Below are 13,408 nucleotides of genomic sequence, written 5' to 3' on the forward strand. Positions count from 1 at the left end.
TTCTATTTAATCCTCTTCTAGCTTTCATGGAGCATGACAAGTTATTTGCATAGTCTCTAGTGGTTGTTTTTTGGATAGAATTGATGGCCATTTTCTTGGCTTGAGCTGGAAAAAGAGGGAAAGTGGGGGGTGGAGGGGCCGGAATGTCACAAGGCTATTGGGAGTGAAGAAGCTTTATGAAAGCCATTGAGGCCTGGCTAGACCAAGTTCCACTCTGTGTGGGTGCATCTTGCCTCAGTTCTAGAATGGCAAATGGTGTTGTCTTGGAAATTTCTTGTATTGTCCTCCATTGCTGCAACACATGAGCTGTGTGTGCTGTGCTTGAAAGAATTCCCACTGGAGAAGACTGGCAAGAGGTTCAGTGGTGAGTCTGTGAGGACAACAACGCTGTTCATTTTGCCAAACAAAGAGTTGCGTACCCACCTCCTAGAAAGGAAAAAGAGAAAAAAACAAACCAAGAAAAACACTGTTCAGTTTGTTTTGTTTCTGTCTCACATCTATAGCTTATCACAGTCCGATTGTAAAGAAAGACATCTATCTGAACAGTGGCTTAACCAGCACCAAGAACTACGGGAAAACCATCCTCACAAAGGTAAGAGAGTGTCCTCTGCAGAGAGTGAGTGTTTGGTGTATGGACTGATTTGTTGGTGATGTGTTTACTGGGGTTGTGGTCTGTCAGCAGCAAGCTGCTGGCTTTCAGATGGAGTCAGATCCCTGGGGACAGGGATGTAGGTCACAGAGCCCTTCACATCACTTCAATCCTGGCTAACAAAGGGGGTTAGGACTGAATGCAATCGAAGTCTGAATTCACTGGGGAACAGTGGGGGGGGAAACGTAGCCACTGTCTAATAAGGAATGTCCAAAAGTTATCCAAGTACAAATAGGATTTTGATATGCAAAGATTAATTTAAATGTGTTTTATTGCAAATAAAAAATCATTCTTAAACAGGACAAGCAATATTATGCAGCCAGGAGACTTACAGTAAAAATAAGATTAGTCTGACTGAAATCAGGACTAATGTGTTTGCTATTACATGTGTCCTCAGCATGCAGATGGAAGATAGCATTGTTCTGCATGCAAGGTAAGGCAGTGCTAGTAGCGTGGGCAAAGTAGGAGGTCTGGTTTGGACCTTTTAATGAAATTCATCTTCCTGCTTTGTGTGTGCATGTGTCTGGAATAAGTAATGCAGAAAACAGTGTAATAAGCAGGGGTGCTAAGACTGATGTAAATTGATTCTGTCTGGATTTTTTTCATAGCTGATGAGACAGTAAAGACGTAAGGGCCTCAATATGAGCTCTGTCTCACTTGAGAAGATAGCAGAGCAGTGTCTGTTTTTGCAGCTAGCAGATCTCTGCAGCAGGGCTTATTTTTTTTCCTGCTGACTTCTCAGCTGTGCTTTGCTGTAGTCTGATTATAAAGGGAATTCATAATTGATGTGTGGGCTAAAACTTGGCGCAGAAGCTGTCAAGAAGCTAGGAAAAAAAGACAGAGTAGCTTTGTGCTGGAGGGATGTTGACAAAGAGCTCTGGCTGTTGCCATGCTATTTGCATTCGTTGTTCGGTCTCCAAGCTGGAGCCCTGTCTTGGACGACAAAGGAAACTGAGTTTGACGTCGTCCCCGTAGGAGTCACAAAGCTTGGGCTGAGGCAGTGGGCACATACAGGCTGTTTTCACAGGGAGGCTTTTGCGCAGCTTCTGGTCAGACTTAAAAAGAATTTGCTTAAAACCCTCCCACCAACGAGATACCATAAAGCACCAGTGTGATTTCTGGGCAGCTCTCGTGCCCTGGCTCACCTGTTGGGCATGGTTACTACTGGACACCAGCAGCAGTGCCTGTTACCTCACCAAACTTCCTTCTCTCTGCCATGAAGCATCCAATCTCCTTGAGGTTAATGTATTTCTGTGCTGTTTTCTTTTGTCACCTTGTGAACTTGCCCCCACCTACTGGCCACAGCCATGCAGAGAGGTGCCGTGCCACCATGTGGAGCTGCATGGAATCCTCAGCACAAGGAATCATGCCCTGCAGTGGAGATGTTAGAAATTCCTCCCTGTCGGGCTGCATCTGTGGATGTCTTTCTTAGCAGTCATGTAATAGCAGAGATTATTCGGTGCTCCTGATTTCATTGTCGAGTTAGAAGAAATAATTCTAATGGCGAGATAAGCTTGAACAAGAGACTAATTGTGGTAGCTGGTGTTTGTTTGGATTGGTTTTTGTGTTGCACTTTCATGCCTTCCAGCTGTTTAAAATCAGCAAAATTTTGGTATTTTGGGTATCTGCTTTGCATTGAAGACATAATTGGATGGTATTCTTGGGCAGCACTTTGCCTTTAACAAGGCTTTAGAGTTCTGACCTAGCCTGGAACTTGCCTTTGGATGCAAACCAGAATTGTACATACCTTTAGTTCCCTGCTTCTAAGAAATGATAATGGGGAAATGGCTTTTACATCTCAGTGTATTGTAGAATTGTGGGTGACTTAGAGGTAGTTGGGATCTTCTGTCCTGTCCTGCTCGGATTGATTTCTTTCAGCACTGTTTCTTTTCAATCCTGAACAAAGGAGGCTGACTTGGTTACCACGCATGAACTGGGCCATAACTTTGGAGCAGAGCACGATCCTGACAGTCTGCCAGAATGTGCCCCTACGGAAGACCAGGGAGGGAAATATGTCATGTATCCAATTGCTGTCAGTGGAGATCATGAAAACAATAAGGTATAGTTGCATAATTTTACTTATGTGTGCAAGTCTTTGCTGTGGTCAGTGAGCTCTTAGACAGGAAGGCTATTTAGTTAATGATTCTTTTACCTTGAAGCATAAGGGAATCTAATGGATTAACCATAAAAAGAAAACATAACTTCTTGCAGTTGGATTCTCTGCAAGATGAACTCATCTTTGCTTTCTGAGTTTCTCTGGGATTCCTGGTGTGTCCAGGTGCTGTTTGTAATCAGTGGTTGTGGCTGTGGCCATTTTCCCATCTTAACATTTTTTGGAGCCATCAGGATGGCAGCATGGAGAGAATAAAAGCTTTCTAAGACACCAGATTTTTGAGGTCTGAAGAGTTTGAGGCTGTCAGGGATGTATTCGTTGACAGAAGGGTGCGCTCCTCAATGCTGCTCTTTCTCTTCATGATTCTCCAGATGTTCTCAAGCTGCAGCAAAAAATCCATCCATAGGACCATAGAGGTCAAGGCCCAGGAGTGCTTCAAGGAGCGCAACAACAAGGTGTGTGGGAACTCCAGGGTGGACGAAGGGGAGGAATGTGACCCTGGCCTCCTGTACCAACAAGCTGATCCCTGCTGCTCTGCAGACTGCAAACTGAAAGATGGTGCCAAATGCAGGTAAGCGAAGATGCGCTGCAGCATCTCGTATGTTGGGAGAGAATTTCTTTCTCTGTCTTTTGTTGTGCTCATACTTCTTTAAAGTACATAAATAAATGCTCAGTATTTCTTCCTTCCATTTTGATGTTTCCGCAGTGATCGGAACAGCCCTTGCTGTAAAGGCTGCCAGTTTGAAAGTGCCCAGAAAAAATGCCAAGAAGCCATAAATGCCACTTGTAAAGGAGAGTCTTTTTGCACGGGTAGGACAGAGCTCTGTGCTTGCTCCGTCAGCTGGCCAAGTGCTCCAGGCTCAGTGCCCCTTTCCATCAGCTTTGGAGCTAGCACCCTTTATTCATCCGGTACAGCTAATTTTAGAGACTACTTAAGCACCACAAAACTGCTCTGTAATAAGTTCCATTGTAGTTCAGGAACCACTTGGTGATTTACTGCCCAGGAGAACATAAAGAATGTTTATTTCTTCTTCCTTTAAGAAAAGGAAAGTGAAACAGGTCAGGTCACTGGGAAGGGCCAAGGGTGAACTGAATCTTGCTGTGGAGAGGGTGGAATTACTGCAACTCTGCTTCACTTCCCCGCTTGTTTACTACTACTTTGTAATCTTCTGGAGGCAAGGGGATGGGTCAGAGCTATGGTGCTCTGCTGATGGGGCCTCTGGGGTCTGCAGTGTGCAACGCCCTTTGCTCTAACACCATCCTCCTACCTTGTCGCCCCCTGCCTGCAGGGAACAGCAGCGAGTGCCCTCCTCCTGGGAACGCTCCAGATGACACAATCTGTGTGGACATGGGGAAGTGCAAGGACGGCGAGTGCATCCCTTTCTGCGAGAGGGAGAAGAACCTCCGCTCGTGTGCCTGCAATGGTGGGTGGTGTGCGACTGGACTGAGAGGTGTTACCTTGGCCCTGCTCCCCATGTAGCACTGCCCTAATCTGTTGGAGAGCTGAGCATACGGATCCCTTCAGGGTTGTTGGTTGTTTTGTTTTGGTAGTTTTTTCTTTACTGTTTAGAGAGATTTCAGAAGCCAAAGTGCCTTGAGAACATAGAATCCTTGAGCCCTGCTACTGCAAATCTGCCTGTCCTGCCTTTGTATCAATGAGCTACAGTGCTTGCTTGATCTCCATCTTATCTCCCAAGTGTGATAGAACAGCTGGGAAGAAGAGGAAGACTCCACAGGGGATGCCCAGGGACATACTGTGATCCCCTCCATTTGAGACAGGGGTTATAGCTCAGGAGGAGGGTTCCTAGAGGGTTTGAAACCCAAGAAGTGTTTAAATCCATCTTGGATGGATGCATTTGGAACATCCTCACACGCCTATTGGTTGCTACAGCCTAGAGGTATAAGCCTGCAGAGCTTGGTCCCAGTGTCCCTCTAATACATTAAACAGGGCATCTGAGTGTCAGGCTTGGTCATGGCATTGCACAGCCCTCCCTTCCCCATGAAAAGCTGATCAACAGTGGGGTTGTCTGGGGACATTGGGGTTGTGCATGTTTCTGGCTTTGGGATACAGGGGCTGATGGGCTGTGCTGTTTTATTGCAGAAACAGATAACTCCTGCAAGGTGTGCTGCCGGGACGAGCAGGATCGGTGCACACCGTACGTCGATGCCAATGACGGATTCCTGCTTCTGCGCAAGGGAAAACCTTGTACCGTGGGCTTCTGTGACGCAAATGTGAGTGGTATTCAGTACAATCTCGGCATCCTTTCCCCTCTCCAAGAAGGAAGTAGTTAATGTTCACGTGGCCTAAGATCATTTTGTAAATTGACGCTTGCTTTTACAGGGCAAATGTGAGAAGCAAGTACAGGACGTGATTGAACGATTTTGGGATTTCATAGACCAGCTTAGCATCAACACCTTTGGTAAGGTTATATAACCATGTCCTGTGCTTCCTTTTACTTCTCAGTGTGAACTAAAGGTTTGACAGCACCGATCTTACCTTGTAAGGCAAGGAATGGGATTATTTGGCATTTTTTCTGCTCTGCTATTTCTTACTCTTATTATTTCCTAGTCATCTTCCAAGCTTGTAAAAGACATGATAGCTATTCCAGGAAGCTTCTTGTCTGAAAACCAGTAAGTAGGTCAATTAGAGAAAAGGAAATAACAGTTCCTTCGAGGTCAGCTAGATTCAGCATGATATAGTTAAAGTAGGCCTCTCAGTGGGATTTAAATGTCAGTGGACCAGGAAGAGAACACTTTGTTTCTCATTTAATAAAGCCCCCTCCAGCAGTGTGCCTCTTGTGAGTCACGGGCTGGCGATGGGGAGGTCCCGACCCCCTGTATGCAACCAACGGGCAGCGCCTCCCAGGACAGCTGCTCTCCTGTTACTGTTGTCCTGAAGACACTGTTAATGAGAGGTGCTTGTGTAACAACGGGCTGACAGTGCATGTGTTTGTGGTAATGTGTACATACACAGGGCAGTGTATGTTGACCTTCAAGGTCAGGCTGGACGGGGCTGTGAGCACCTGATGGAGCTGTGCGTGTCCCTGTTCATTGCAGGGGAGCTGGACCAGGTGGCCTTTAAGGTTCCCTTCTGACTGAAACGATTCTCTGCTTGTATGACACGTATTCGGGGCTTTCAAACCTAAGCTCTAAAGTTAAAAAATAACTATATAGGTGGTTATTAAAGGCATTCAGTCTGCTCATGTAGATGCACTCTGCAGCTCTGCCCAAAAATGAGCGTGTTGTGGAATCTTACAGTTGTACCATCAGAACATGGTGACAAATGCACAGTGTGTCCTGTAGTTGTGAGGAACCCTGGCCAAGGGCAGCTTGTTCTGCTCACATTGAACGTTGTGGCCTGTCAGCATCCCTTGTCAGGGAAGATGTTACAGTTAACAATGTTAGTAAATTGTATCTAATCTTTTTAAACCTATAATTCCTCTGATGTTGGCCTAGTGCTGCACCCTGGGTTTTATCTGAGACGTTCTGCAGTGGCTGCAGAAGAGGGACTTGTGTGTAGGCGTGAAGCTGTGCTTGGCAGGTTACTGATGGGTTTGAACTGATTCGCAGGGAAGTTCCTGGCGGATAACATAGTGGGCTCTGTGCTCGTCTTCTCCTTGCTGTTTTGGATTCCTCTCAGCATCCTCGTGCACTGTGTGGTGAGTACACTGGAGGTGACTGCTGTGGTGAACGGAGCTGGAGGAGAAACTGTTTGTGTTCTGTCTGTGGGAGGTGGTGATGGGGAGATGTTAGCAAACCCCCAAGGGAGAATCCACTGTATGTCCCTTCAGCAGGCAAAGCTCCTCCTGAGCTCTGCCAGGCTCTAGCAACCCCAGTGCTCCCGTGACTGTTCTGGAGATGTTCTTTCCTGGGCAGATTTTCTTCTGCCTTTTAGATTGTGCTCAAGTACAGTTCTGACGGCTCCCACTGGAGTCACAGTTTTCTGTAGCCCTCTTAAAACTTCGTTTTGGGGGGAGACCCAGAGCAGGAAGTGGTCTTCATTCAGATGAGGTAGAGAGAGCTGGCAGCAACCAAGCAGGTGACATGGGGTGGGAGCAGGGATTGCTGTGCCCAAGTGCACACTGGGGACTGCAGGGAAGGGAAAAAACAGCCTCACCCCTGCTGTGTCCCTGCAGGGCAACTGGGACAGGGACCTTGCTTGCAACTGGGGAACTGCTTTGGTGTGTATTTTGATTTACTTGTGGTTTGTTTTCCATTAGGACAAGAAATTGGACAAGCAATATGAGGAGGAGAACAACAAGTCTCTGTTCTGCGCCAGTGTAAGTTCCTGTCTGAGTATGGCCTGCCTAAAAGCCATCCAGTGTGGGACCTGCGGACGGATGAGTCCATTTGAGGGAACCTTTTTTGACTGAGCTGGTGCTTGACGTATCAAGCCCTGCAGCTTGACCAGTCCACTTCTTCCTTCCTGCGTGAGCTGTGTGGTGTCCATGCTGGCAGGGCAGTTAGTTCACTCCAGATGTGGTGCCCAAGACAGGAAGCTGCTCTGCTGCAGCAGCAGGCACCGTTATGGGGTGTTTGTGGCTCCAGCTGCAGACCAGCTGTTCCCAGCCATGTGGTGTCAGCAAAGCATGGGGCTCAGCAGGGCAGTTCTGCAGGGAAATCTCTGCAAAGCGCGGTGACTTTGCTGCAGAATGGTGGTTTGCAGGAGGCCTAGTGGCCAGGTACGCTGAGGCATATAAGAGAGTTGACCCCAGGGTGCGGGACCCAATGGTTCTGAGGTGACGGCACATCGCACTGTGCGTGTACTGACACATATACTTACAGTGCAGCTCCAGGCATCTGCTGACAGATTCTTGGGTACCCTGTCCTGTGCTTGGACACCTCGGGTTTTATTCATAACTGAAACACTGTGAAGGAAATGTCATTTCTGTAGCAAGAGGAGGAAAGAAGCCTCACACAGCTCCTTTGCAGCCTCTGGGGGAAGCAAACCAGAGTTGGACTTGGAGGCAGATCTCTTCAGTGCTCTGCTTGGATGTAGCTGAAGGTGATGGAAGCTGGATTATCTGTAACGGCTCTTCCATAGTGTAGAAAAGTCTCCTTGGGTCTTACAGCTCAGATTCAGAAGCAGATGCAGCCGTGGAGTGCAGCCGTCCTGAGTGGGCTCCTTGCAGCAGTGGCAGTGTCATTAGAGAAACCTGGGATCCCTTGGATCCGCTGCATACTGAGCGGTTCAGAAATGCAGTAGGTGTCATACAAACATCTCATCCTGCTGCTCATGTCATTCCTTTGTCTGTTCTCCTTCCCCTGCCCGTTGTTGGCATTTGCTAAGGGCTGTAGGGATTTGTCATGCCTGGAAATCCCTGGATACTTTCCAGACCATGCTCAAGTAGAAGCAGAAATGGATAGTTTAACATGTCCCTTCTTCCCACCAGGGAAGAGGGGAGGAAGTGGTGGCTTTCAGACCACTGCAGGCGCAGCTGCTCAGCCTGAGGCGCCTTTAGCCTGTTCTCCTTGCTGCCAGCACCCAAAGCGAGTGCTGAGTCAGAGCCCGGTTGCTTCCCCCGCTGATGTGGCCGCTCGTGTCTTGCAGAACGTGGAGGTGCCCAGCAGCCTGGACTCGGCCTCTGTGCGCATCGTCAAGCCCTTCCCCGCGGCGCAGCCCACCAGCCGGCACCAACCCCTGCAGCCCATCGTGGCTGCGCCTGCGGCCGCCGCGGCCCCCAAGCAGGACCACCAAAGAATGGACACAATTCAGGAGGACCCCAGCACCGACTCTCATATTGACGAGGACGGGTTTGAGAAGGACCCTTTCCCAAACAGCAGCTCAGCTGCCAAATCTTTCGAGGACTTGACGGAGCATCCCGTCACCAGGAGTGAGAAAGCGGCCTCTTTTAAACTGCAGCGCCAGAACCGAGTGGACAGCAAGGAGACGGAGTGCTGATGTCCCGCTGCCTGCCACCCCGCGGCTCCCGAGGGGAAAAGCTCCTCTGGATCTAAAACCATTTCATTTCTATAAATACGGATATATGTATATATATTTTTGTGAGGGAGTGGGAGAAATAAGGAAGCGACCTACTGCAGATGCTGGTCATGTGTATGACCTTCCTTAAATTACATTTATTAGAGCATTATATCTTTTAAAACCCGGAAATCCAAACGGAGACGGGCTTGGTTTTGAAGCTCATTGGATTTTTCTATCGACCTCTAACATTTCCTTCAACCTGTGGTGCAGAACAAATTATCCTCCTGGATATCACGTTGTGTGTATCTGCCTTTTGTGATGTCATATTTGCAGCCTGGTGGCACTGATAGATGGAATTAAGGGCCTTGGCCAGCAAAGCAAGTACTCCGTGGTGTGTTCCGTGCAGAGCAGGTCCTGTGAGGTACAGGTGAGCCCAAGTGTGAGCACTGCACGTAACCTGGAGAACAGAAGGGAGCAGTTAAAGACACACTTTGTTGGCGTGTAGTGTGGGGTGCTTTATCAGCACCACGACGTTGGTCAGACAGCTTCTGAATAAAGGGTTGTGCAGAGGCGGTTACGCCCTGCTCAGCACACAGAGATGCCCCTCTAGCTGTGATGCTGCCGAGTCCCTGTGTTCTCAGGGAGGTGTTCTCCCACTGCAGGGAGGTGTGTGTGTGGGGGACGGAGCAAGGAAAGGGAGGGAAAGAAGTGGAGAAATGACGTCTATGGATGAGGGCTGTTTGAACCACTTATGGATGTTTCAGTGCAGAAATGTTCCTCTGACGATTTTTCTGCTGTTAGTAAGAAGGTGATGCTATCGTTCAGCTATTCAAAGGCCTGGGAAGCTCTTAAAAATAACAGAGTCCTGCACTCCATGCAGGGGAGCAGTTGTGAATTTGAACAATGAAAAAGCAACCTTAGTTAGACTTGACTTATGGGGCCTGTGCTGTGCTACGGAGGAGACGTCGTGAACTCCAATTTCCACACTGCTAATAGAGTGTGATGTTAACAGCTGGCAGCTGGTTGGTGTCCTTCAGTTGGAGCTCTGTAACATGGGCTGTGTGGGCTGGGAGCAGCGCCAGAGCCTGAGCTCAGCCCGGTCTCAGGTGGACTGACAGGGTGTCACAGAGCAGCTCTGGTGGAAGCAGAGTGCCTTATTCCGCCTGTTTTCTCCCCTAAGAACGCATTATTAAAGCTGACACGGTGTGTGAGCGGCCTGGAACCATTTTAGCTGTTACAAGCCTGCACTCAGCCACCAGGGAGGCAGAGCTGGGGCAAGCCTTGGTGTTCTGAAATGTGATGGGAAGGAAGCAAACCTGTGAGGAGTGCGAGTGCCGCTCTGCCTTCCCCAGCCAGATCTTGTTACACTGATACTTGAATGTGTCCCATAGCCCTTCTTTTATATACCGCTTTTGGTTTGGTTGTTTGTTGGTTTTGTGTTGTTGTTTTTGATTCAGTGCAAAGTACCCGTGTGAGGAGTTAATTTAATTCCCAGTACAGTAAAAGCTTTTTATATTAAAATCAATTAAACAAAAGCGGTGTGTGCAGCCCTTTTGTAAATGATGAGGGCCCTCCAGCTGAAAGCCTGCAAGGTGGGGGCAGCCAGGGGGCAGAACTCTGCCCTCATGCATCCCATCCTCTGCTCTGGCCCTTACAGACACTGCGAACACATGCACTGCTTGTTGTCAACAGCTGCAGCAGGAAGGGATGGCTTCCATCCAGCGCCATTTCCACCCCTCGGCCAATCTTTATTGGAAGAAATGATTACAGAGCAGACAGTCCTCTTCAATCTTCATCACCAGCAGCAGGAGCACCGAGGCACAACGCAGCTCTACCTGCACTCACTCCATCAGGTGGGCCGGCCTTCACTCCTGGGCCCCTCCCAGCAGGCTCAGCTCGGGGCTCTGGGGATCCACGTCCCGCCAGTAAGGAAGCAATGAAGGGAGAGCTGAGAGTCTTTTTTCCAGGTGCGACCAGAGCTGTCCCACTAGAAAGTGATTCCCTTTCATTGACAAGTGAAGCCCGTCAGACAGATAGCAAGAAAAATCCTACAGGGGAAGCAAAAGCCGCGTGTTATTGGACTGCTCTAGTTGCAGTGTGGGATTATTAAGTATGTTGTTCAAAACTAGTCGGCACGTAGGGCAGCCCTTGGTATTAACACAGCAAGAGAATGCTTTGGCAGCCCAAGTCACCGCTTTCATGTAGAAATGGCCGAGTGATGGAGCAGATGATATTGTTCCTGTGATAATGCAGCGCTGCTATTGGTTCCTCTATGGAGAATTATGCATTTCACAACCTATTGCAGCTCCAAAGCCCACCTCGTGCTACCGTACCTCATCCTTCTGCATCAGCGTCCACAGGTCGAGCACATCAGTCCCACAGTCCCTCGCCACTCCAACGCAGGCCTGCGCATACTCCCCAGTGGTGGCGTTGCGGCGGTTCAGCTTCTCACCTGTCACACGGGGAGGGACATGGGCAGTCAGAAACGATGCAGCTCACTCTATGAGCCAGTACGAACTACATGGGAACCATCTCAATCCAAGCAGGTGGAAACTACTTTCTTGACAGCAGGAAACGGCCATTACGTTTTCAGGCAAGACTCTGAATCATTAAGCACTATATGTACCCAGAAGGTACCCCAGAAGCCCTGGGGTTAAAATTCTGCCCCACGTAGCGTTCCTTTACCTTTGGCAAGGCACTCCTTCTCCCAAGCTGATTCCTGAAGAGGGGGCGGCGTTATCAAAATGATCCTGTCCTCAGTGATGCCTATGGACTTCAGGTAGCGCACCATGCTGGTCAGGTTGGCGGCATATTCCTCCAAAGGAACATGCTGCTTAGGGTTCACATCTGCAAGGGGTCAGAGGAAACATCAGTGGTGTGAGACGGAGCTGCTTACAGATGTATCACACAACAACTACGGTGCTTTGTACAGCCACGAGCACGTCTCGTTTGCTGTTCTTTGTCAGTGTCCGACCACAAAATCACCTCAAACTTCATCCAAAACTAAAACTAAGAAAAATCCACCACTGCCTGTGGGTGTCACAGCCAGCCCTTCACACACTGACATCACCTCCTGATGACACCCGCCCTGCACGTTGCCATGCTTATCTTAAGGACAATCCAAAGTCTGTCTGCCTCCGTTCCCTCATCTAACAAAGATCCATCAGACTGCTTCAAAGGTGGGAAAAGCCACCAGGTGCCCAACTCTAAATGCTGGATACGCGACTCATTATTGTGTGCCTCCATGTTTACTGTCGTTACTGAACTAATATCTCTTGGTCAGCGAGAAGGAGAAGGTTCTGAATCCATCCCTGGCAGTGGTCAAGAGGTGTCTGAATAGGGAGCTAGGAGATCTGGTTTAGGGGTTTTCTGTAGGTATGGTAAAGGGAGGACAGTTGGACTAGATGATCTTGTAGGTCTTTTCCAACCTCGTGATTCTATGATTCTACGGCAGCACGTAGTTCAAATACAAATATGACAATTGAAAACAATCCGCTGTAAGAACAGAAAAAAGAGCAACTGTCTCAAAGGGAAGGAGGGAAGGCTGGAAGGCCTGGGCAAAGTCCTGCCTTTCTGCTGTAGGACTGCCTTAGGAGAAAAGGTCACGGGACAAAATGGAAGCTACCGTACCTCTCAAAGCACTGTCATTAGCTCCAAAGAAAATAGTGACAGCAACGGTGCTCTCAGCAGCAGCACTCTGAGCCAGCAGCCGTGGCAGGATGAGTTTGGCCCACCTGGTGTTGTACCCTGAGAATCCACGGTTTACAACATCGCATTTTCTGAAACAGATGCACAATAGCAAAAGTCCTCAACTCTTCTGAGCAAGACCTGAGAATTCGGACCTGTCGGGTGCCTTGAGGTGTCTTTGCCACTCTTACAACCAGGGAGATTTCAACGCAGTTTCTAACAGGATCGTGACTTTATGTTTTAGAAGCTCACACACTGCACAGGATCACAGGCTGGTTGGGTTGGAAGGGCCCTCACAGCCCACCCCCCAACCCCTGCCATGGGCTGGCTGCCCCCCACCAGCTCAGGCTGCCCAGGGCCCACCCAACCCGGCCTTGTGTGCCCGTGTGGATGTGGCACCCGCAGCTCTTTGGGCAGCTGTGCCGGGGCATCACCGCCCTCTGAGCACAGAACCCGCGCGCTTCTTCGGCCACAGCTGGGGGTTCTTGCTCTTACCTGACCAGTCTGTTAGCGAGGGACGCTCCCCAGCCGCCCTCCTGGAAGGAGAACTATCGCAGGGCACACGGTTAGGAGCCCGGCACAGCCCCTAACCTCGCTCCGCCCGGCCCCCGCCGCCCCCGGAGCCGTTACCTCAGTGATGGAATCCCCGAAGAGCACCACGCGCGGCCACGACAACAGCCGGCCACGAACCGCCGCCTCCGCCAGCGCCATGGCGGCCGGACGTCCGCCTACCACAGCGGGAGGAAGGCGGGGCCGCGAGGGGCGGCTGCACCCTTAAAGGGATCCTGAAGGTTTAGAGCGGGAGCTCCTTTAGGAAGGAATTGTTTCCCGTGGGGGTGATGAGACACTGCAGGGCTGCCCAGTGAGGCTGTGGGTTTCCCCTCTCTGGAAGCACTCAAGGCCAGGCCGGGCGGGGCTGTGAGCAACATGGTCTGGAGGGAGGTGACCCTGCCTATAGGGGGGTGGACCTGGATGAGCTTACATGGCACTTGGAACCCGAACTGTTCTGTGATTCTATGTAGCAAACTGGAAAGGG

General features: G+C 49.7%; 2 protein-coding genes across 3 annotated transcripts in view; one reads left to right on the forward strand and one right to left on the reverse strand.

Moving 5' to 3' along the window:
• Positions 1-8,815, forward strand: part of ADAM17 (ADAM metallopeptidase domain 17) — a 29,292-nt gene extending 20,477 nt beyond the window's left edge. The window contains exons 10-19 of the mRNA XM_072331729.1: positions 504-592; positions 2,556-2,708; positions 3,134-3,333; positions 3,469-3,572; positions 4,052-4,186; positions 4,864-4,994; positions 5,104-5,182; positions 6,333-6,421; positions 6,983-7,042; positions 8,314-8,815. Of these exons, the coding sequence (XP_072187830.1) occupies positions 504-592; positions 2,556-2,708; positions 3,134-3,333; positions 3,469-3,572; positions 4,052-4,186; positions 4,864-4,994; positions 5,104-5,182; positions 6,333-6,421; positions 6,983-7,042; positions 8,314-8,664 (1,391 nt within the window). The 3' untranslated portion in view covers positions 8,665-8,815. The remainder of the gene's footprint in view (positions 1-503; positions 593-2,555; positions 2,709-3,133; positions 3,334-3,468; positions 3,573-4,051; positions 4,187-4,863; positions 4,995-5,103; positions 5,183-6,332; positions 6,422-6,982; positions 7,043-8,313) is intronic.
• Positions 8,816-10,186: 1,371 nt separating this feature from the next.
• Positions 10,187-13,123, reverse strand: IAH1 (isoamyl acetate hydrolyzing esterase 1 (putative)). 2 transcript variants are annotated; one of them, XM_072331730.1, is made up of 6 exons: positions 13,003-13,123; positions 12,868-12,920; positions 12,316-12,464; positions 11,371-11,532; positions 11,019-11,137; positions 10,187-10,733 (listed from the first exon to the last, which is right to left on the reverse strand). In XM_072331730.1, exons 1-6 carry the CDS (start codon positions 13,081-13,083, stop codon positions 10,551-10,553), a joined length of 747 nt encoding a protein of 248 aa, XP_072187831.1. In that variant the 5' UTR covers positions 13,084-13,123; the 3' UTR covers positions 10,187-10,550. The 2 variants fall into 2 exon arrangements, with proteins under 2 accessions (XP_072187831.1, XP_072187832.1); XM_072331731.1 differs by lacking the exon at positions 12,868-12,920 and having other exon boundaries at positions 13,003-13,107.
• Between the last annotated feature and the right edge of the window lie 285 nt (positions 13,124-13,408).

Source organism: Excalfactoria chinensis, chromosome 3 (assembly GCF_039878825.1).
Source record: "Excalfactoria chinensis isolate bCotChi1 chromosome 3, bCotChi1.hap2, whole genome shotgun sequence".
NCBI classification, from domain to species: Eukaryota; Metazoa; Chordata; class Aves; order Galliformes; family Phasianidae; genus Excalfactoria; species Excalfactoria chinensis.